The sequence below is a fragment of the Pezoporus occidentalis genome, unplaced genomic scaffold, assembly GCF_034315485.1.
Source record: "Pezoporus occidentalis ecotype Australia unplaced genomic scaffold, CSIRO_AGI_Poc_V1 ctg7, whole genome shotgun sequence".
Taxonomy (NCBI): domain Eukaryota; kingdom Metazoa; phylum Chordata; class Aves; order Psittaciformes; family Psittacidae; genus Pezoporus; species Pezoporus occidentalis.
This window is the reverse complement of record NW_026916052.1, coordinates 8236968-8258573: the sequence shown is the minus strand read 5'-3', so window position 1 is coordinate 8258573 and position 21606 is coordinate 8236968. Positions and strand designations below refer to the sequence as shown.

General features: G+C 38.5%; 1 protein-coding gene across 4 annotated transcripts in view; it reads right to left on the bottom strand.

The window, feature by feature from the left end:
* UTRN (utrophin) overlaps window positions 1-21606 on the bottom strand; it is a 368969-nt gene that overhangs the window by 228847 nt on the left and 118516 nt on the right. For all 4 annotated transcript variants that reach the window (XM_062641830.1, XM_062641829.1, XM_062641831.1 and 1 more), the window contains exons 31-41: window positions 21254-21427; window positions 20505-20660; window positions 18654-18824; window positions 16116-16295; window positions 13484-13612; window positions 13183-13353; window positions 12437-12586; window positions 11049-11186; window positions 10107-10259; window positions 3009-3200; window positions 1182-1354 (exon numbers count right to left, since the gene is read on the bottom strand). In XM_062641830.1, the coding sequence (XP_062497814.1) occupies window positions 1182-1354; window positions 3009-3200; window positions 10107-10259; window positions 11049-11186; window positions 12437-12586; window positions 13183-13353; window positions 13484-13612; window positions 16116-16295; window positions 18654-18824; window positions 20505-20660; window positions 21254-21427 (1787 nt within the window). The remainder of the gene's footprint in view (window positions 1-1181; window positions 1355-3008; window positions 3201-10106; window positions 10260-11048; window positions 11187-12436; window positions 12587-13182; window positions 13354-13483; window positions 13613-16115; window positions 16296-18653; window positions 18825-20504; window positions 20661-21253; window positions 21428-21606) is intronic.

The window sequence follows — 21606 nt, the reverse complement described above, 5'->3', positions numbered from 1 at the left end:
ACAGCGGCCCAAAATTTCTAGAAGTCTCTGCTTACACACTACCACCAACTGACTTTTATATTCCTATACGTACACTAGTGCTCTGAGTTGAAAACATCAGCTTGTGTAATACACACTCTCCCTAAAAACGGTCTCTTCAAAATACACTACTGATGTTTGACATCAGACTTCCAGTGCTACAAAGCAAGTGCACATGGCTAGACATTACTTCATGCTCTACAGAATTTATTCATTAACTATTACCTTGTATCACTATTAAAAAGCAAATACTATAGAAGTGAATTAACTACAGTATGAGCCTTTGAATTTAATTTTAAGTTTCATAAAATCATTTTCAGTCATTAAAAGTTTTGGTTTTTTTTTTGCATAGCAGCAGTACCTTCAGGTTAGTGGTAGCTTTCTGAACACACACTTTCATATTTTTAGAATTCCAACTTAAAATGCCTTTCTGTCACGCTTTGTTCCAACTCTGACTAAGTGGTATTGAGTTTCGTTTTAAACATTTAAAGTTGTTTCAAATAAGAAGGCATTTTCAGTTTAGAATATCTTCTGTAAGGGGTGGGGAGAAATCAAAGCCTAGTTTAACTTTTCCCCTCTCCCCTTTCTGGCACAAATGAAATTACAGCTGTTTGATATTTGTGGAAAGGAAATAGGAAATAAACTTTTCTTAAGCATTGACTTCAATATTGTCTTGTTCTCTCAACCACAGTGTTCTAATCTGGTCATCGCTCATCTTCAATTACTTACAACAAAGATTATAGGCAACTATCATACATGCTGTACTTTAAAATTCCCCATCCTTTTAAATTCTTTCCTTCCTTCAAAAGCATTCTTTAATTCTTTGGTAAAAGATGTCTTAACGTTTTTCATCTAGAACTTTGCTTTGCAATACCTTTACAAAATAAATTTTATGTCTTATCAACAAAATATTCTATTTTATAAAGCACAAAAATACTCAAACTACAATTTGCACGTTAACCGTTTCAACATTCACTAATTCTGTCAATTATTGTGTCACACTAACATATTAAAGCTGATTACTCTCAAGTTCTATCTTCATCATTAGATTATATTTGTAAAATGTAAATAGCTGTAAAGTGTAAAAATTTAAAATGTAAAAATATATTCAAGTAATAAAATATTTACCACATGGTCACAGGAACCAAGCATCTTTGACTTACCACTTACGATCATTATACATTCTATTAATTCTGTCCCATTCTGCATTCAGCTGGGTTAGCGCATCTCCTATTTGTATCGCCTCAGGTCCAGATGCTTCTAATATAACATCAGGCTGCTTCTCATGTATGACTGCAATTTGATCCCCAAGCTTATCCAAAATATCTTTTACGTTCTGCAAGCACAGTAATCACAAGCCATCAGGAGAGTCAATACCAGCAGGAGACAAAAAACTTAAAGTAATACTTCCAAAATACGGTTCCAAAAATCAGCATCTACAATAAGATCATGACCACCAGCAGTTTACAGATTAAATCAGTTTTGGCAACTGAACTGAATAGTCCATCACACCTTTAAGAATACGTCCTTCTCAGGTCTTTTATGATGAGTATGAAGTATTTTATATACCAAATCTGTTCCTGAGGCAAAGGAGCAGACCATACTTCTCAAAACTGCAGTGTCTTCATTATCAAACAAATCTTCCCCTGGGTCATGAAGACACTGTACATATTTTTTACTCATGTAAAAAAATGAGACAAAACCCGACTATTATTACACTTCATATAATCTCCCACATGCACGGAACTGCAAAAGCATTAGCTACATGAAAGTTTTAGATTTAAATGACAAAGTTAAATCAATCTACCTCAAACATCATTGAACTATGATGTGAAAACACCTTTCAACCAGATGCTGTTGTAAGAGTGCCTTGGTATTTGGAGGACAGAGTCCATGTAAACAGTGGAATTTACTTATCATTTTGAATTTAAAACAGTAACACTTCTAAAAATACAATGCTCTGCCATTGGCTTCTTCTGAAAACACGCTTAGAACATACAAAAATTTCAAGATCAGACTAGAAACTAGCACCAAATAAAAAAAAAAGAAATGAAAGAATGAAAAAGCATATACTCAGCATAAAGAAAAGCAGGTTGGAAAAGTGGACTGAAATTCTTAAAAGCTTTTAAAGGACCTGTATATCAGCTGCAGAAACTGCTTATGTAGCTTCTGCTCAGAGGCAAAGCTGGACTGCCGCAGGTCTGGACTCCACTTTGTTTCCTAACCCATGCTGATACATATAAACTGCACCATACCATGCGCAATTCCCAATTCCAGTGGGTGTTTTCTGTAGGAATCTCCGTATCATGCTCTTTTGTGTGATCAAAATTAATCACAACATAGGCTTCTACATACTTAACTCACTTTTGATAGCAGGATTCAGTATTTTCAAACACAATTCCTTCATTCCTTTTTGAAAAAGGGCAAATCCTTAACTACTTCCTCATCATTAATCACACAGATAAATCCACTGGGTGACAATGAGAAGTGGGAGCTAAAAACTGAGCACAAATTTATGCTTTGGTAATGACAACTGGTACCATTATCCTGTGGCCTCATACAAAAGTCAAGAACCTCCTTTTCTCACTCTTCCCATGTGAGCAACTGTTTTCATATGACACAGAGAACAGCAGCTATATTAAGGAGACCAAGCAGGAACATAAGGAGATTAGCTTAAATGTTTCTCTACATTCATCTACATGTAGACTGCATGATGAAAACCACATTTTCTCCAACAAAAGAAGTTAAAACCTCCTCTCCCAACCCTTCCCACCCCACCCCCCCAGCTCCTACACCATTCTGCTTTGTATCCAGATTCCGCATAAAAGGAAAAATTAGCCACAAAACTCTTTGTTATTTAATTTCCAGTGTGTATTGATCCAGCATATACTGAGCAAAACCACAAATACAGCTAACACAGTCACTAAGGTGGTCTTTCTTCTACTACTGCCTTCTCCCCCTCTGAACATAATGCATAAGGAATGGAGTACCTTCAGTGCATCTTCCTGAGTTGAAAAGTCCTCATAGATGCCAGTATTTAGCTCTGGTGCATTCAGCAGTAGTTCACTATCAGCCATGGCCAGCAAGACTTTGTTGATTTCAACCAAGTATTCAGCCGAAAAAGGCAAGCTCCTAACCCCTGTAGCAAAGGGGCCTTTTGATCTCTGCTGGAGAGGAATTACCTAAAAACACAAAAGTTCATTTTACATTTCTAAGAACAAGCAGTTTTGTGAAAAAATCCTAAATCAGTAGACTACATTCAGAGTAAGCACTTTTTACATTTAAAGACAAAACAGGCATTTCTAGCAAATTACATAAATTCAGAAAGCTGCAAGTCTGCAGAGAACTGTTTCTATATTTATTTTAAAAAGTTAGAAAGCAGTAGATACCATGCTTCACAATGATTCTGTATTATTCTTTATTAAGACTCTGGGGAGTGGTAAGGGCACTGCTGTTTCTCTCACCTTGATCCTTGCTGTTTCCAGAAATTACACTTCTTAATCAAGCCTGTATCTAGTTGTAATTACAACCTACTGTCTACTTCCTTTATCATCAAGGACTCCCAGAATTTACCAATTTACTGAAACACACTTTTCCCCCTCTCTTCATTCTTTTCAGTAACTACCTCCAACCACATTTCCCAATCAGTTTTTAAACAAATTAGTGTTCCACCAGTACCACAATATGCTTTTTGCAGCAATAACAGACACAAACTCCTCAAGAACTTGGCAACTGTTACCTGCTCTGGCTGTAAGTCCAAGCTATGTAGCCAAGTGCCGTGTTAGCAGATAAGAAAGCAAGAACAGTAATTTAATTGAGCTTTTTCTTGGATCATAAATGACGGCCTGGATCTGAAGCATTAGGAAGCCAGCTGCAAGAAGCTATACTCTGCCATGCCTGGCAAAGGTAGCAGAGGCAGGTGAAGCGGATAGCCCAAAGACTGAAAATAACTTTCTGCTGTAAAGTTTTCTTGTCCAACAGAATTCTGTTACCGCCTCTGAAAACAGCCCAGTTCTTTAAAATCAGCAATGGAATAATAAACCTACCTGCAAATACTGAAAAATCCAAGCAACTTCTAAGCCACCATCCTGTACTCAATGAATTTGTGTCAAGCAAGACAGTAACAGAGGCACTCAACTGTGTGAGTTGCTAACAGCTGAGAATACACTTAAGAGTATAAATTTATGCTCACAGCTATTTCAGCCAGTGAATTTTACTTTGCAATTAGTCTGGGATGGGTGCACACATGGAAATTACTAGCACAGCTGACAATCAGTAAAATATCAAGCCCCACTAACCAAGTTGTTTGCAAAACACCTGTCTGTATCCTCCTCCTCCACGTGTTTCTGATCATTTCAAATATGTCACTCAAATTAACTGGAATCTATCATATGCAGCATATGCATATGCAGAAGGAAAAAGACTGCAGTACTGAAGGTATGTTCACTTTTTAAGCATTCAGGATTTTTTCTCATGCACTGAATGCTCTCAAGAATTTTATTTCCTTTTTGTTTGGTTTTGGGGGTTTATGCTTTGGGTTTTTTAAAGTAGATAGTCAGCCCTGCATTGAAACTGGGGACACAGTTGTACTTCCACAAGACCTTTACCACCAGACATAGCATGCTTTCAGTCACTACTGCGTACCAAAGCAATATGATGTACAGGCACATAAGTGTTAGTTTACTGAAAACAAGTATTACAGACTAGCATCATAAAATACTCAGCCTTGCTTTTGATTCAGTAACAGTACAGCATGCACAGACCACAGTAAAAACCATAAACTATTCCATATGCTTTAGCTACAAATCCAGCATCTTGGTCCCTGTTGCTTCTCGAACACATTTTCTTGAGGCTCTGCATATATTTTGTTAGCTTCCATCACTGAAATTTGGAGCAAAACCCAGGCCTTAGACAGTGGTAAAATTTCCTGCGGAAGGAGAGGTCCCAGCTCCAAAAGAATCAGACAAAGCTTGTGCAACTCAAAGTATCTTTTCCCCAGAAACGTCGAACAAGCCAGGGTTTGAACAAACACCAGGGTGCCTGCTACAGCACAGCAGCCCACATCTTCACAAGGTGTTTCCTCCAACTCTCCATCATCTCACAAGTCTCATTCTCACACAGGTAACAGTCCAGAGTGTAGATTTCACCCAAACAAATAGGTCACTGCATTTTATTATCTTTTGACTTCACACACACTGCTTTATCTCTTATTAGAAAAAACTTGCACAAGACTGAAAACAGCATCTGTTGGCATGCAGCAAACTTGTTCTCCACTTCTTGCCAATGCTGACATACACAAAAACATTCTGGTTCCCCAATAGCAACATCCCTGGCCACATTGCTGCTCTTCTGCAAATCAGTGAATTCCTGGTTATGTTCCTGCAGAGCACACCCCACCACTAATCTCTTCCAGCTGCCTCCAATCACTGAGATAATGTTTCCTCCTTTTACAACCCTCTTTCTTAAAGGTGAACATATGTGTTACAAACACATTAGTGCTTTATTACAGCCAAGTTTTAATTGTTCAGGTGTTCTCTACCTTGCATTACAGACTGGCAGCTTCTAAAATGAAGCATAATTACTAAGAAAACGGAGTAGCAGAAGTTTGACAAAACTATCTCACACAAATCAAACACCTCAATCTCACAGCACCTGGTTTCTAGGGTTTCATTTGTTGGGGGATTTGGCAATCAAAGAAACACGAGGCAAGCCAACTCTTTTCTTAAGTACTCACAAATAAAAAGCTAATCAAAGGTTATTTAGGAGGAGATCTGACTGGATGACTCAATTGCCCTTTTCTACTTTAGTTTCAGTGGTGACAGAAAACATTGATTAAATTTGATCTCTCTTTAAATACTAGGAAAAATGAAGGACTGGGAGAAAAAGAGGACTACTCAGTTACAAGTGTACATTCTATAAACAAGGCCGCTTGACAAGAGCTCCTAAAAATAATTGTAATTCAGTGATCAAATAAAAATTTGTTTCCTCCTATACTTAGCATCCAGTTTAACCTGCAATTCAGAATTCGGTTTCAGATTTTCTTCCCCTTTCCTCTTTTACACAAAATCTACCAAAAATTCAACTCAAGGAGATGCTCTGACTTACTTCCAAATGGATTTTGGAAAACATTGCCTGAGAAATTGACATAAAATTAAATAATTTACCTTGCATGTTTAACTACATAAACATGTTAACCAAAAGTGTTTATCCAGTCTAATCTCAGATCACCACACATTAGTTATCTTTGCAAATAAATATCCTTTTGATTCTCTTTCACGGACACCCCCTTGTCATGGGGAAAGACCTTACGGGCCCTTGTGAGGCTGGGAGCTATGCTGGTGGTGGCATATGCCTCCGGTAGGGTCTCCCCTGCCAGACAGGTCTCAACTGAAGGGTCAGACAAAGTGTGTCCATGGGCAGGATGGGCTCACTAGCCTTCAAGCAACCATCCTAGGAGAAGGACAACTCTAACTTCAAACCCGGGCAGATGGAGCTCGTATAGCCCTGTAAGGCCATCCATCTAAGAGAAGGATACTCTAATCAAACCTACGACCTGAGGACTTTGCTGTCACCGTCCAAGCTCGCTAGGCCCTGGCAGATAAACCTCAGGTGTAAAGGGTAGGGCCAGTTACACGCACCCTGCGCCTCACCTAAAAAACCCACTGCGTGGGCCCGAAGGGTTTACCCACACTTGCAAAGCCCGGTAGCGACAGGCGAGGGACGAAACGGCAGGTGACAAGGTGCACTGGAATACCACCCAAGGAGACCTTTCACTGTGCTTTTTTGCAGCCAGATTTGCCTATCCCACATTGCCCTTTTTAGTCATCAAGCACGCTTGTACTAAGTGTGGGTAAAGCCCTTCCCAAATCTTCGTCTGCAAAGTGAAGCCATCACCCTTTTGATTACAAATTCTCACCTTTCAACCATTCCCTGCCACTTCTCTCTCACACTCAAAATACTGCACAGCCAGCTTTCTAGAAAAATGTTTTCCAAAGCTAAATGTCTCGTATCAATTTTATTTCTTCTTCTGGGTTAATTAATGCAGTCAGTAAGCAACATATTTGTGGGCAATGTAACCTACAGTTCATATTTAAGTAATCCAGAACCTTTCCCGGTAGGCAAGCAAACATGTTTTCTTTATTACAGGAATTATACTTTAAAAGCCTTCAAGATGGTGTCTGTGTTTCAGTTTATAGGAAAAATTGCACTGTGCCTGCAACAGCAAACTCGCCATCTGCAAAGTTATTATTGCTTCAAAACAATTTTCTAAAACCTGGGAAAATCTCTCAGGAACTGTAGTCAACTAATTACCTCTGCAATTTAACGTTTAATTTTTCCATTCCCTCATTCAGAGCCAAATCAGAATAGAGCAACTTAAATCAATACTAAAGCGAGGTTAGAGAAGAAGACAACTTAAGGAGATTCAAACTTCCACTGCAGGCTTTTCTAATTTAGGATTTGTGGCAAAACAAAGTTTATTCAAGAAGTACCTGCTATGCAGAAGGGTTACAAATATGTCAGAGACACTTAACTCCATAATCCCTAGAAGCATACAGAATGAGGAATATGTACAATCCAGCTACTTCCAGCGAATCAATATATAGATATATATGACCTTCAAGCACCATCCTCTCCTCCACACTTGTTTACAAAAACATAAACAACATATTACTTAAAACCATAGCTGAGGTCTACTCCCCAGCTTGGCAGCTGATATATTCCACACCCCACACCCCCCCCTTTCCTGTTTGTTCATTTCAAACACTGGCTTTTCCTCCTCTGCTCACTGCACCTTCAGTACATCAAACTGCGGGAGTGCACATAGGTGATAAAAATTGGGGAGGGGAAGTTTCTGTTGCAGAATTTTAGCATTAGGGATCCCCTTGATGCTGAGGATAATTCAAGTCTGGTGGCTCCAAGAAATTTCTGGAGCAACTGTGTTCATCTAACACAACAATGGTATTTGGAAATATTTCTCCATTTATTTCTCCTTTAGAAATGGTATGGTCCCATTTTTGGTCTTCAAGATCAATTAGTAAACCAGGTGAAAGAACAAGCCATTGAAGTAAAATAAGGCCACTTGAGACAGGCCAGCTTACCACTCAAATAGCAGAAAGCTGGAGGTACAGGCACATGAAGCAAAAGCAGCAGTTTCCAAGCTTCACAGCAGTAATGAAAATTGCTGTGGTCCCTTCTGAAATTCTAGCTCACTCAGCCATACTTATAAACCACATCTGGAACTGTAAGGGTATTTTTACACAGCCTAACTAATTCTGAGCAAAGGTAACGTTCCTCCACCAATAGTTTATTGCAATTGCCATGGCAATCTATATTTACATGATATTCTGCATTCAGCACCCAGATAGCAAAAACGCAGTAATCCAGGAATGGAACCAGCAGTGCCAGGGATTAGCTGCAGTATATGCCTAAAGAAAAGGATTTATAGGAGGCAAAGGATCTTCGTTAGAGAAGACCAGTCAAAATGCAGTGAGACCAATAGCAACAAGGAAGATCCGTGTGTGGGACAACTTTGCTGCTCCCATCAGCAAAGAAACCATTCAGGTGCACTCTTTTCAATACAATAGTTGATTCATTCAAAGCAGCTGATGGTCAAACAGAAACAGTAAATCATGTTGGTTTACTTTAAATGGGTATGGATCCCCATTTCATTCAAACAAATTCCCTGGCATCAGTCAGGTCCCAAGAAGCTCATGTGCAAGTTCCACAATACACCAGGAGCAACTGCTGGAGACCCAACAGAGCAGTCATATGTCGGACAGCTAAACATATGTTGGGTCTATCTTTGCTGCCCAGCTCTGCATGGGAGACTTATATTTGAAAAAGCCTCTCTTTAAAGAAGCAGATTGAAAAGGTTTGCTCTCATAGCTAATACTGCATGACCAAGGAAAGCTGTAGCTTTACAGCTGTCATAGGCACCTGAAGCCACATAGCACTACAGCTATTAATGAAGAGCACCACATTATGATTTTGTGGTGTGAGTCTTACAGGGAACTAGAGCACTTTACCCCTGCCTCCAAGTTAATTGGTGTGGGGTTAAAAAGTTACAGAGCAGTCAAAGAGATTGATTAGTTTTAATTATGAAGCTTCATACCCAGAAGCTGAGAAGTACTTGACAGATTGCCTAGCCCCCAAGCTTGTCCAAGAAATTACTTACTGCTTCACAAGGTTCCTCACTGTTACTGCCTAAAATATTAATGTAATTATCATGCAGCCAAAGTGTTTTGAAGGAAGGAGGAAAAAAAACTACAAAAAAACCAAATAACCCCCCCAAACAACAAAATAATAAACACCACCAAAAAGCCTTACAACCAACCACCATACCACCAAAGAGAAACCAAACCAAAACCAAAACAAAAAACACCAACAAGAAACCCCACAAGAAACACTGAAAGTATCTGCAGTCTCAACAATTAAGACATAAAGATATACAGCTTTCTAGGCAGTAAAATTTATCAGACCCTGACATCCTATTAAATCAGTTGTAAAACTGTCAAGAACTGCACACACACATTATTAGAAATACTTCAACCTTCGTCATTTTTATTAATCTTCATTGTATACAGTAGTATCAATCATGAGGGTAGTTATCACTCTCTAAGCACCCAAGGCCATGAAAGGCAGCATCAGAGAAGTTAAAAAATCCAGGCCACAGGACGCAGAGGCACTGAGTTTGAGCTTCAAACAAGGCTTTTTTCATACCTGCACCAACCAGACACTGAATCAGGTTGGTGATTCCATTTGATACCCTGTTTGAGCCAGGGTATCAGAAAGAGCTAAGCATAATCCCCATGAGCAACACTAACAAGAGAAAGTGTCCTGAGTCAACCACACTGCCCAGATTACACTCTAAAACTTGGGCCCGATGGTTGGGACATTCTGGACCTATAATGACTATGGAGAAATCCCAAACTAGTATACACAGATAATTTCCTACTGAAAAATGAATGCTGACAGTTTGAAAACACTTGTCTCCAAGTACATATCAAACAGCCGTAAAACCCTAATGTATGGATCTCTACAGCTCATACACAGCTTTCACTATTTGCTCCTAAAAAAGTTTCATTTACCTGTAGTTTTTGTTCATCTTCTGCACCTTGCAGCCCAGGCAGACGGTACTCAGCCTCATCCAGCCACTTCATTAGACTGTCATGCTCTTTCTTATACTGGGAAAACACTGGAGAGAGTTCCACCACCTGCCTCCGTTGAAATGGTCTGCACTCCTGCAGTCCAGTGCATTAGGAAAATATAGTGCAAGAAGGAAGTAGTGAACAGAATAGATCTTATTTATTCAAAAAAAAAAACAAACAAAAACACTTGAGGAATCCATCTGAAGAAGCAAATCACAAAATATGCAATAGCAGCTTTTTTTTTTTAATAGCTATACCCTATTTATCTGCACAGACATGTAATCAAAGGCAGCCTGAGGGTCCTACCCTGCCTTCAGAGCTACACCTCACCTGACCATGATTCAAACAGGTGAGCTAAGAGCAGTATAAGAATACAGATCCCCACTGTTCTACACAGAAACATTTTTGATATGGCATGTGTATGAAAGCACCACAACATTCTAGAGTCCACAATTGCTGGTAATACCCTCTCCTATAGGAAGTAAGAGGAGTTCAGAAGCAGACTCATTCATCACAGAAACCTCTTCAGCTGAGAACTCAATAAATATATTTGTGTACATGTCTATGTAGTCACTCTTTACACAGCAAGTAAAGCAAATGTCCAAATGTCTGTACCCATCTAGGTAAATACATATAGAGTGGCCCTCTGAGAAGCTGTGAAAAGGACTTTAAAAATCAAAACCACTCCCATAAAACTTCGGAATGACAAAATTCATACTCTGGAATTGCAAAGATTCAGAGAGTCACACTATGTGTACGCACATTTAGCTCTTTCCCAGAGAATCTTATACACTAAAAAAGCCATCACCAGATTGCAAGTGCGATGACAAAGGGACAAAATGCATAAAACAGCTTTAGTTATAATTACTATCATAATCATACCTGCAAACTCTTGTACTTTTTCTGCAGAAGCAACAGCTGTATGCGGATCTTCTCTCTCTTATGGTCCTCCATAGGCTGCTGTAACAACTGCCCTCCTCTCTGTAAAACTTCTTCAACCTGAGCTCTTTCTTGATCCAACTAAAGGATACAATTCTACATTATCTACAGAAAGCTCAGCTATGGTTTCCAAAATGAATTTATTACCTGCTCAGATATTAACAGCAATGGTACCAAACTACTGTTTATTATCCAAACATGAGCCAAATTCAGGCAGAGATTCTCCACCACAACTACCGAATCCTAAAATCCAACCTGGTCAATCCATAAACTTCATAAAGAGATGCCCTGCCTGAAGCTCAGTCAATGAGCCAGCAGTAGGCAGCCACAGCAACAGGGTACTGTGACTTCAGCTCCATTTTTCTAAATGTTCCTTGACAATAACAAACAAGCTCAGAGCAGAAAAGCAAGAAAGGGAAAAACATAATATAAAAACAACACAAAGCGAAGCATATGTTCCATAAAAATAGGTCCTTCCATACAGACCTTTTAAAAATTGCTTTCTGTAGTACACATGCCATTTTCCATAGACTTACATTGAGCTTTTCAGCTCATAGTATTTCATGTGCTTAAAAGGAAGGCAGCTAGAGTGTCCTGGCAGGACTTCACCCAATTTTGTAGGCAACAAGGATATCATGATATGAGCCATAGGCAACCAGATAGGAACAAATGTAAAACAATTTTACACTGGTGAATAGCAGAGACTAGATAAGAATCTAGAAAAAGTCAAAAAAAAAGTCCAATTTTGTTCCAAGCTTTTATTTGGACTTCCTATAAGACACACTACAACGTTCTTGTACCTCATCTCACAAGCATCCGCTGACCTGTCCTATGAACAGTGATTAATGACATTCCAGTATAAATTTAAAGGGGAAAAAAAAAAATCTATTTAGCACAATAGAGGCCCAAAATAGAGGCCAAATACATAGTAAGAGTCTTAGCAGCATTAAGTAATCAACATAAGTTCAGACAGTCAGACATTAAGAAATAAGGAAGAAAAAAAAGTTTGCAGACTATTATTTTTACTGGAAGGATTCCTTATAAAAAAAACCAACTTTGAGTAGAAGAGAGAAGATAAATGATAATCCAAGTTTACCACCTGAATTATAAAAAAAAAAAATAATGAAAATGCAGACTGAAGTTACTCTCAGTGCACCAACCAAGAGGCAGCAGCTATGGAAAAACTATGGGAGGATTGTGCAGTGTTTCCAACAACCTAGTAATTCTTTTCTTTTTTCTACTCCTGTCTTATAAAGATTTTCTTAGAGTTCCCCCTCAGTCTTGAGGAATGTAACACATGGACAAAATAGAAAGGGAGTTAGCTCACAAACCTTTTCATCTTCCCCACTCAACTCCAGATGCTTGTCCACAACTTTTAACATGTTCTGGATGTCACCCTCAAATTTTTCTAGGTCTGGAAAAGCTGCTCTGACCTCGCGGGGTTCTGACGTGACAGGATGTCGTTCTTGTCCAACAAGCATCTGCAAAGGAAAATAAAACTTTGTTCAAGCTGGAAATTTTGTCTGAGCTGTCACACAGTTTAATGATTTGAACCAATTCTTCATGAACAGGCATAACAGTTTGTAGGACCATCAGATATCAGCATTAAAAAAAAACCTGCAAGTTTTTGATCTAACACTGAGAGAGTTTGGACACAGCGTTGACAGGTATTACTAAGCTTCTACCTTCAAACTTCAATCTCAGCATTTTGGTCTGAAAGCAGGCAAAAAACCTCCAATCACATTAGTTTATGGTGTTGTTTTGTAGTTCATATAGATATGTACTGCAATATATATATTTTCCTGAATCTTTATAACACAGTTATTAGTACATTTTCCCTTGCAACTCAAGTTATCCCACTACTCAGATTAAAAAAAAAAAAAAAAAAAATAGCAGTCGGTCTAAAATCAGTCTGTCAATTTTTGCATATAAATATCTACACTTAGAAGAGAATTAAAAGCAGTGAAGTGCTGTTCTAACACAAAGATCTAACCCCTAAAGCTATTTGCCATCATTTTGGCATAGACACACACACACGCACACATGCCAGCATGATTTGGGGCTTGCTCATCCTCACCTTGGCACTTTTGATGTGCTGAGAGACCTTCTCAAAGTTCCGGTTCAGTTCTGCCAGTTTGGGTTCAACCAGTTCACGGCATGACACGCCCCTACCGTTCATCAGGATGATAGCCTGATCACGCACATTATCCACTCGAAGGCTAACATCATCCAATTCAGATGTTAAGCGCTAAGAATTGAAAGAAAATGCAAATGATTACCCTAGGAAAGGAAAAAATATATATATAAAATGTGGCAACAAACCTGACTTGATGTCACTTAGAACCCAGAAGTGGTTACTTGACAGCAGCATTTCCTACCTTCACAGTTTCCTCCTTTTTGCTTGCTGACTTTTTCTCAATTTCATCTAGCAAGGCTTCAGCCTGATACAACCAGGTACTTATGTGGGCAACATTTTCATCAAATATTTCCAGCTGGCTCTGATGATTCTGGAAAAAAGATTTTAAAAATACATCAGTGCGAGAAACTCTAAAAATAAAAATAAAAATTGACATATCCACAAAAAGTCCCAACAACACACCCTGCCAAAACCACCACTATAAGTAAAAAGGAGATCAATGGAATAAAGAGTTATGCATACACCTTGGAAAGGAACACCAGAAATTAGACTGTACCTTTCACCTTCAATAAGTATCTACAAGAATTCAATTTTCTTTCTAGATCCTTTGATGATATTGTTCCCAACTCACAAAAAGGCAAACGGACATAGCTGAGGTGGTTTGTCCAACTAAAGACAGACAACATACTACAACATTACAGCCAGACCACATCTCAGCCGAGCAAAACACCCACCATTTTTTCAGCTATCACTAGTAGATATGACACTGTGTGTTACACGCAGTTGCTGTTGCATTTATTTTTTTAATTGAAAAGAGGTTACACCAAATCCAACAAGTTATAACAGTCTAGTTTTGATATGTTACTGATTACATTAAAATATTTCTTCCTCTTAAGAAAAATCACCACACTGTAGACAAGTTAATTAGGTCTGCTTTCATATGCAGTCAGAAATTATAACATTAGGTGCCAGAGACAGAAATAACACATTATTCTTAGTGACAAAACAACACTGTCAGATTCAGAGAAGTACCATCCTGCTTAAGCAGAGATTCTTATCCCAGAAAGGGCTGCTAAGCTTTGATCTCTTAGAGTAACAAAACTAGAGGAGAGGAGGAAAGAGAACGCAGCCCTATAATTGCTCTCTATAACAACAACAAGAAACTTAAATTTTCACCTAGGGAAAGAACAATTTAACCTAAAAAGTCAGCACAAGGACATTCCTCACCAGACATGAGCATAAGTCAGAATGTTTTTAGTTGTGGATCATCCTTAGAGCATTTACAAATAAGGGTAAACGACCTGACTATTAATGTGGACATGACTGCATTATGAAACAGACCTGCAGCAGGACTGGATAGGATGCAGAGAGCTCGTCATCTAGGTATAACACCAAAGTTTCCACTATTTCAGCCCATTTCAGGGGCTTCTGAATGTGGACTGTCATAACTATCTGAGTGAAACAGAAATACGTTATCTATCTGAAAACATCAGCGTGGTACTAGCACCAGCTGTAGACTATTTCATGTCCATTTGCAAAACTTGCAGCTTTAGACTGTACAATACACTTAGTCTTCCATTTACTCAGCCAAACAGATGCCGTTAGCTTCAACTCTGATTGGCATACTTTTAAACACTTGCTGTTATGGGCTGTCTGAAAGAGCAATAGGCTGACAGAGGGTCCCAAGTGCTTTGCTGAGCACCACTAGTGAGTTACCAATTGTCCATTAAACAGCCATCACCTGGGTCTCAAGGAAATCTATGGGCACAAAAACACTCTGTTCATGCTGGAGGGAGCACAGAGGTTTCTTTCAGGCTGAATAAAGAGCAGTCTCACAGAAACCAGTCCTCTGGGGCTAGTTCCTTTTGTTTTCTAGTTACATTAACAAATTCATGAGCTTATAGAAACTTACATAAAAAGAAGCTGGGCTCTAATTAAACTGTTACGAAACAAATGACACTTTACAAGCTGGTGGCTTTTTTCCCCACCATTTTAATCTGGCAGAATCAGCTACTACAAGTTCATGAATAAACCCACTAGCAGTTTCATGAATGCTTGTATGCCCCACAACCTGCTGAGTCTGTATGTGATGATAGAGGCCACCTTTCAGGATAATTTCAAAAGTTACCTCTATGCATTAGGGTAGCAAGAATTGTATTAAGAGCTAAATGACAAGTGGACACAAAAGGCTAGCATTATTCGTGTAGCAAAAGAGAACGTGATGAAACATTAGCAGGAAAGAGGTACAAGAAGCTAAATTTATAAGTAAGGACAAAAGATTAAAAAATTAATGTACGGCACATAAAAGGCAGGAAGAAAGGAAAGAAAAATAAAAACAGATGTGTGAAAAGTGTTTACTAGCCATAGGCTTAGTAATTCTATAGAAAAGAGGAATTACATCACAAAGTGAAGGGAGAGTAAGAACCCAGAAAAAGAATCCTAGCACTGAAGCCAGGAAAAAGGCAAAAGAAAAATAAAAAAGTTAAAGCTAGTTTTACTCTCTACAACTAAACGGGTTATTCCCAGCAGGTCAAACCAACTGTCTGCCCGGAATATTTACTTAGTTTCACCACTCTGACATCCAGATTCTGCATTTTCATCTCAACAATACCTACTACTACCAAGCATATGGCACCAATGCCTATAGGCACATCTAACACTTGCAAAACAGTTTCCCACCTTCCTCATTGTCTATAACCTCAACTCATATCTCCCATCTACAGAGTAACCAGATACTCATTCTACATTCTTTTATGTCCGTGGGGGACCATGGAAGTTTCACATCACAGCTAAGTGAGACAAGTAAGAACTGCAATTGCTCCAAGGGTATGCACGGAGGGCCACCCTGGATCTCTCTCCCACTTGCAACATACCAACAAGGTGTCACACCAGTCCTCAGTCCAGGTTCGAACTCTGCTCCAGCCCGCATTAAGGACACACAGCTTCTCCTCCAGAGAAGTCTCACTCCCTTCCACCAGAGCCTGGAGTGCAGTGCAGCTTTCTGTGATGCTCTTCAAATCAGCTTTCCTCCTCTCCAGCTCCCTCAGCACATTCTGAAACAAGAGGAGCCATTAACACTGCATACTACTGCAAATCACAAGAGCAAGGGAGACAGATTTTTTACTTCCATAGGAAACAATTACTATCATAGGTGTTCTCCACCTGAGGAAAAAAAAAAAAAAAAAAAATCAAACCAAGTAGTATCACCTTCCGTTTATACTCACTCTATGTATTTACTGATCTCTTTTTGAGTGATCATGCACAACGCATGCAAGTGTTCTGAATAACTTAGCTTGAGATCTTTCTGTTTCATTACTTTACAATATCTTTTCAGTTCCTTTTCAGTATGTAGGTAAAGCTAATGCATCATATCACTGATCCAATTTTTAAAGGTTCTTTTTTGCACCGTCAAGCACCAGAGAATGCAATTTTCAAGAGACACTTCAGTTTTATCGCTGTCTTTTTCTATTCAAGTACTTTTACAGTTGTCAATAATGAGAAAAGTGGTAGGCCAAGGCTGAATGTTCTTGTGAACCACCACTACCCCTCATTAGTGCAGATGTTCCATTCACTTGCTACGTATTACAGAAGCCCTACTGTTACATACCTACATGAAGACATGTAAATATAGGTAACTTTAGCTCTAATAATTTTTCAAAATCATCTCTGCTTCTAAATAGTTTTAATCTAAAAAAAATTTAAAAATCTTCTTTGAAAAAATGTGTACAGACATACAAATCAACTGTGTCATCTATTGAATATCAGTATGTGATTTCAATGTGGAAAATTCAATGTGGAAACCTCCTGCCATAAAAGATCAATAATATTATTATTGATAATATCTGGCTATTTAGAAAGCATCAAAGACTGTAAAGTGTGGGGAAGAATGTAGTTAATCACAACTGGCATCTGGAGCTCCTTGAGCATCCTATTAGCTGTGAAGTAAATAATTTATTATATTATTGTAACTTCTTATCTTCAAAACAAAAACAAATACCCAAGTTACTACATCTTAAAATTGCCCCTAGAAAACCTTAAGACAGGAAGAACAACCTCACATGCAACATAAAGGGTTTCTGGTGTCACAGCATAAGAGCTCATGAACTATTTCCACTGCCCCAAATGTACAGTAAGTGTATTTCAGTAAGTATTTACACACTTGTTTGGAAAGAAATCTCAGGAATACTGCCACAGCAGGAGTACAATGAAAATAATTGTTAATCCCAAGTGAAATGATGAGAACAAGTTATAATTAGATCATTTTGTAATTTGGTAAGCTTTCAAGATTGTACACAGACCTACTCCAAAAGTAAAAAGTGATAGAAAAGAATGACTGTAAAGACCAGTATTACCGAACCACATCAACTGAGATGTGTTGCTATCTCAACCTACTACATACACAAGTTTATATAGTGTGAGAAAATAAATACTTTGCTTCAGAATAATTATAACATATTCACCTGCTTCCATCAATAGTTCCAATATATAGATGAAAGAAAATAAGGAATTACAGGAGCTTTTTGTTTGGCAAAGTCACAATTATGACGACAAAGCTGTTTCAATGAAAAGTTACACACTCAATTTTTCATTTAAATTGCCACTGATTAGTTTCCTCTACTCGTAAAATATTTGACCCTGCCCAAAATTATATTTGCTTATAGCTATTATACTTACGAACTGTGCTGGAGATATAGTAAGTTGCTTAAATACCTACCAAATATATATGTGTGGGGAGTGAAGGCGATAAAGATTTGCATGAAAAACAGTTTGGGAATGTGCTCTGAGGCCTTGATGCTCTGGTGCGATAAGTTGGAACGTTGAAGGACAGGGAAGGTCGAAAAACAAGCCTTGGAAGGATGGGCCAGGACATTGTTGTGGCGAGAGACTCGGTTGGAGCCAGACAATGTGGGGGTTGTGAGAGGGTCTGAGATGGAGGGAGCGGGGGTGTGAAACTGTTGTGTGTAGACAACGCGTACTCAGCACTGTGACTGGACTATTTACCTGGGGAGTTTTACATGGGTCAGCGTGGCATGTTTGTGCAGGCTGGGAAAGTACCGAACAAGGGAATAAAAAGGGGTTGATTGTAATAAAGTTGGATTTGAGTCTCCTCATCAACTTGAGTCTGTGTTGTGATACACCACATATATGTAAATACATGCCAAATATGTAGTAGTATCTTTAATATTTCACAGACAGTTTGAGGCAAGATGTCAGAATGAAACAGATTAGCCTCAATATGGTACTGAAAAATCATCTACCAGATCTTCTAAAATTTCATGATATAAGAGGTTTAGAAACAAGTTACAGGGATTTAAATTAACAGCCTATGTTAAATACCACGTACTGTTCTACATAGTATTGACATAATGTTAAAAATCTATTCTATACACATTTAGACTGTGCTTGCTTACTTTGGCCCAGGCAATTTCTGAGTCCAGATCAGAAAGTAAGCTCTCTGAAGTGGACTTCTGCACCAGCTCAGCCTCAGTGGTCGCTAGCCACTCTGACAAAGAGGCAGCCTCTTTCTTCATTTTGCGTGCCAGCTGGGATGCTCTTTCAAGGTCTTGTTTTCCTTCTGTCACCTAGGAAAAAAAAAAAAAGGAGAGAGAAAAAAAGAAAACAAAACTAGATTTTAGAAGATAATAAAACCAAAAGTGCCAGCTAACTGAAATATCCTCCCAAATATATAAAATCATTGTATCGTAACACTATTTTGCATTAGGGAAGCACACTGAAAAGCAGAATCATTTATAGATATCTACATCTTACCATACAGAGCAGAATAAAGCAGAATATATAAAACTAGAATAATTTTAAATTAAGATACACTTAAAGGAAACAAAGAAACCTGCATACCAACTTATTTATAGTTAGTAATAACCAAATTGATGTTTAAACTTTGTTTATTATGATCGTTTAACTGAAACTCTAGGGGAAATAGAATCCAGTCAGTCACACAGGTAAAATTCAGCTCCTTTTATTATTTTGATAGACCTGCTAGGAGAAAGCTGCAAAGAAAATGTCACTGAAAATCTAGTCTGCCCATGAAAGCATCTCAGTAAAGTGAATATAAAATTTGATGTTTCCTGCAGTATAATCAATTCGATTTCATACTGGCTACACAATTAGTCTGGGAAAACTAACACTGACCTGAGAATAAATCCAACCATAGCAGTCAGAATCAACTGACATTTCAAAAAAATGCCCTCTGTCTCAGCTCACAAACTAAATCATAACATCAGTTTGCAAATAACTCTGCCCTTCTATCATTTCCCAATTTCTTGTCTACATGCTTTCTGCGTTATAGATGTACAGGTTCCACTAGAATCCACACCTTTGTGAGCATCCTCCACTTTACAACAATAAAATTTCCTAGGGCCCATTTCAAGATACTCCAACAATGTGATCTGGCCACTTATCCACAGCTTCATTCACAGAGCACTGAAGAGGCACAAGTCTGCTTGGACTTCTGTCTTAATTTAGGTACAAAAAGAATCATATTTCCTCCCCCATTTCCCCCCATTCCCTAAGGGTTTAAACATTTTTAAATGCTTTGATAAATAACTATACATTACTAAGAAAATTGTTCAAATCATATTTAATGCAGTTCATGGGAAATACACATTTGCCTGCATTTTCTGTTTTCATACCAAGGGCAACCAGAATCACAGAATGGTTGGGGTTGGAAGCAACCTCTTGAGGTTATCTAAACCAAGCCCCCTGGCCAAAGCAGATTCACCTAGAGCAGGTTGTACAGTATCCTGTCCAGGTGGATATTGAGTATTTGCTGAGAAGTAAACTCCACGACCCCTCCGGGCAACCCTTTAGATGGATTACAATTACAAACCATCATGACTTGTCCTAAAACAATTCACGCTGACCATTTACATCAACTCAAACTTCTCATATGACAATCTGATAGCAAATTATCTTGCAAGCTATTTCACAGAGAAGGTGCAACAATGCTCAAAGACTTCAATGACTATCAGACCAGTTTTGCTCGAATGATGAAACCTCTGTGACCCTTTCTTTCTTTGAGGCTACCTTCCTTTCAGGAACACCCTGGGAGGAGAGGGGCCTTGCACAACTAAAGGACTGTTAAATGTAATCTTTAATCTCCCAACTGATTGCTCTTGATTATAGCCACTAGCCTATACAGAATCAGCTTCATAATCAAATTTATAACAGCATCTGAGATTAAAACAATAAAGAAGGGAATTTATATGCAGACAAATGTTCATACATACATATGTTTTTCTTACCTGTGCCCCCAAGTCATTATAAAGAAATTTCAATGCTGTCAGCTGTTCATCCATCCCTTTGGGATTATCTGTCTGTTGTTTCTGTACAATTTGCCTTCCTGTCTTGATGACAGTTTCAACCTCCAACTTCACCTCACTGAGGGTCTTATAGAGTTTCTAAAAACACAAATATGTATGTTAGTGATCAATTTGTAGTGCAGATTATCAGACTTTGCTTCATTTGGGGACCTGACCCTGACTGCATTTAAACTCCAAGCTATGGATTAAGAGCAACGTCTGCTCAGATTTCAAACTCCCGATGTTCTGCATTTTATTCTGATTTTAATTTTCACCAACCAAGAAAAAGAATTATTCCAATAATTTAGCATTCCGTAACATCACCACATGTAGCAAGGCTAACATTGTGATCGCTCCTTGATATTATGCATAGTACTTGTTTTGTTTGGATACTGAAACCCAAGCTGACTTGCCCCTGGAGTGATACTTCTCCATAACATAAGAATGAACCAGGGAAGGAAGTTTCTAAAACCTCAGCTGTTCCACTATATCTGTGATCTACAATCCACTTCTCCTATGTCCACCTTCTCACACAGGAGAATTAGAGGGTTTTAGTTAACCAATTGTTTTGTTGGTGTTTTGCAAAGAGTTGTAACAGTTCTATCAGGGCTCTGAGCAAAATTTCCTCAGGAAAGAGTTTAGGCAAGAAGATTCACACAAGAAAGAAACACTCTCAAGCACTGCATACTTACCATGCACCTGTCCAGATGTGCCTGGATTACATCTGGGTCAGTATCTTTCACATCCAAGACATGAAGTTCTGCTTTTACACCATCCAACACCCGCTTGCAATCCAACATGCGCTGCTCAAAATTGGCTGGTTTCTGGAAAAGCTGATACTTTGTAGATACTTCTCGGAGTTTTCTCTGTTTTAATGAATATTATGTTAACAGAATGTCTTAAATTAACATTGCACTTCAAAAAATAACATTTTAAGCATCTCCCCCCCCAGATTCTAACTCACCTCTCATGCCACCAGAACTAAGTATACATGGCAACACTATTTGCCAAGCCAAATTTTATCACCTATTCCTACTCTCCACCT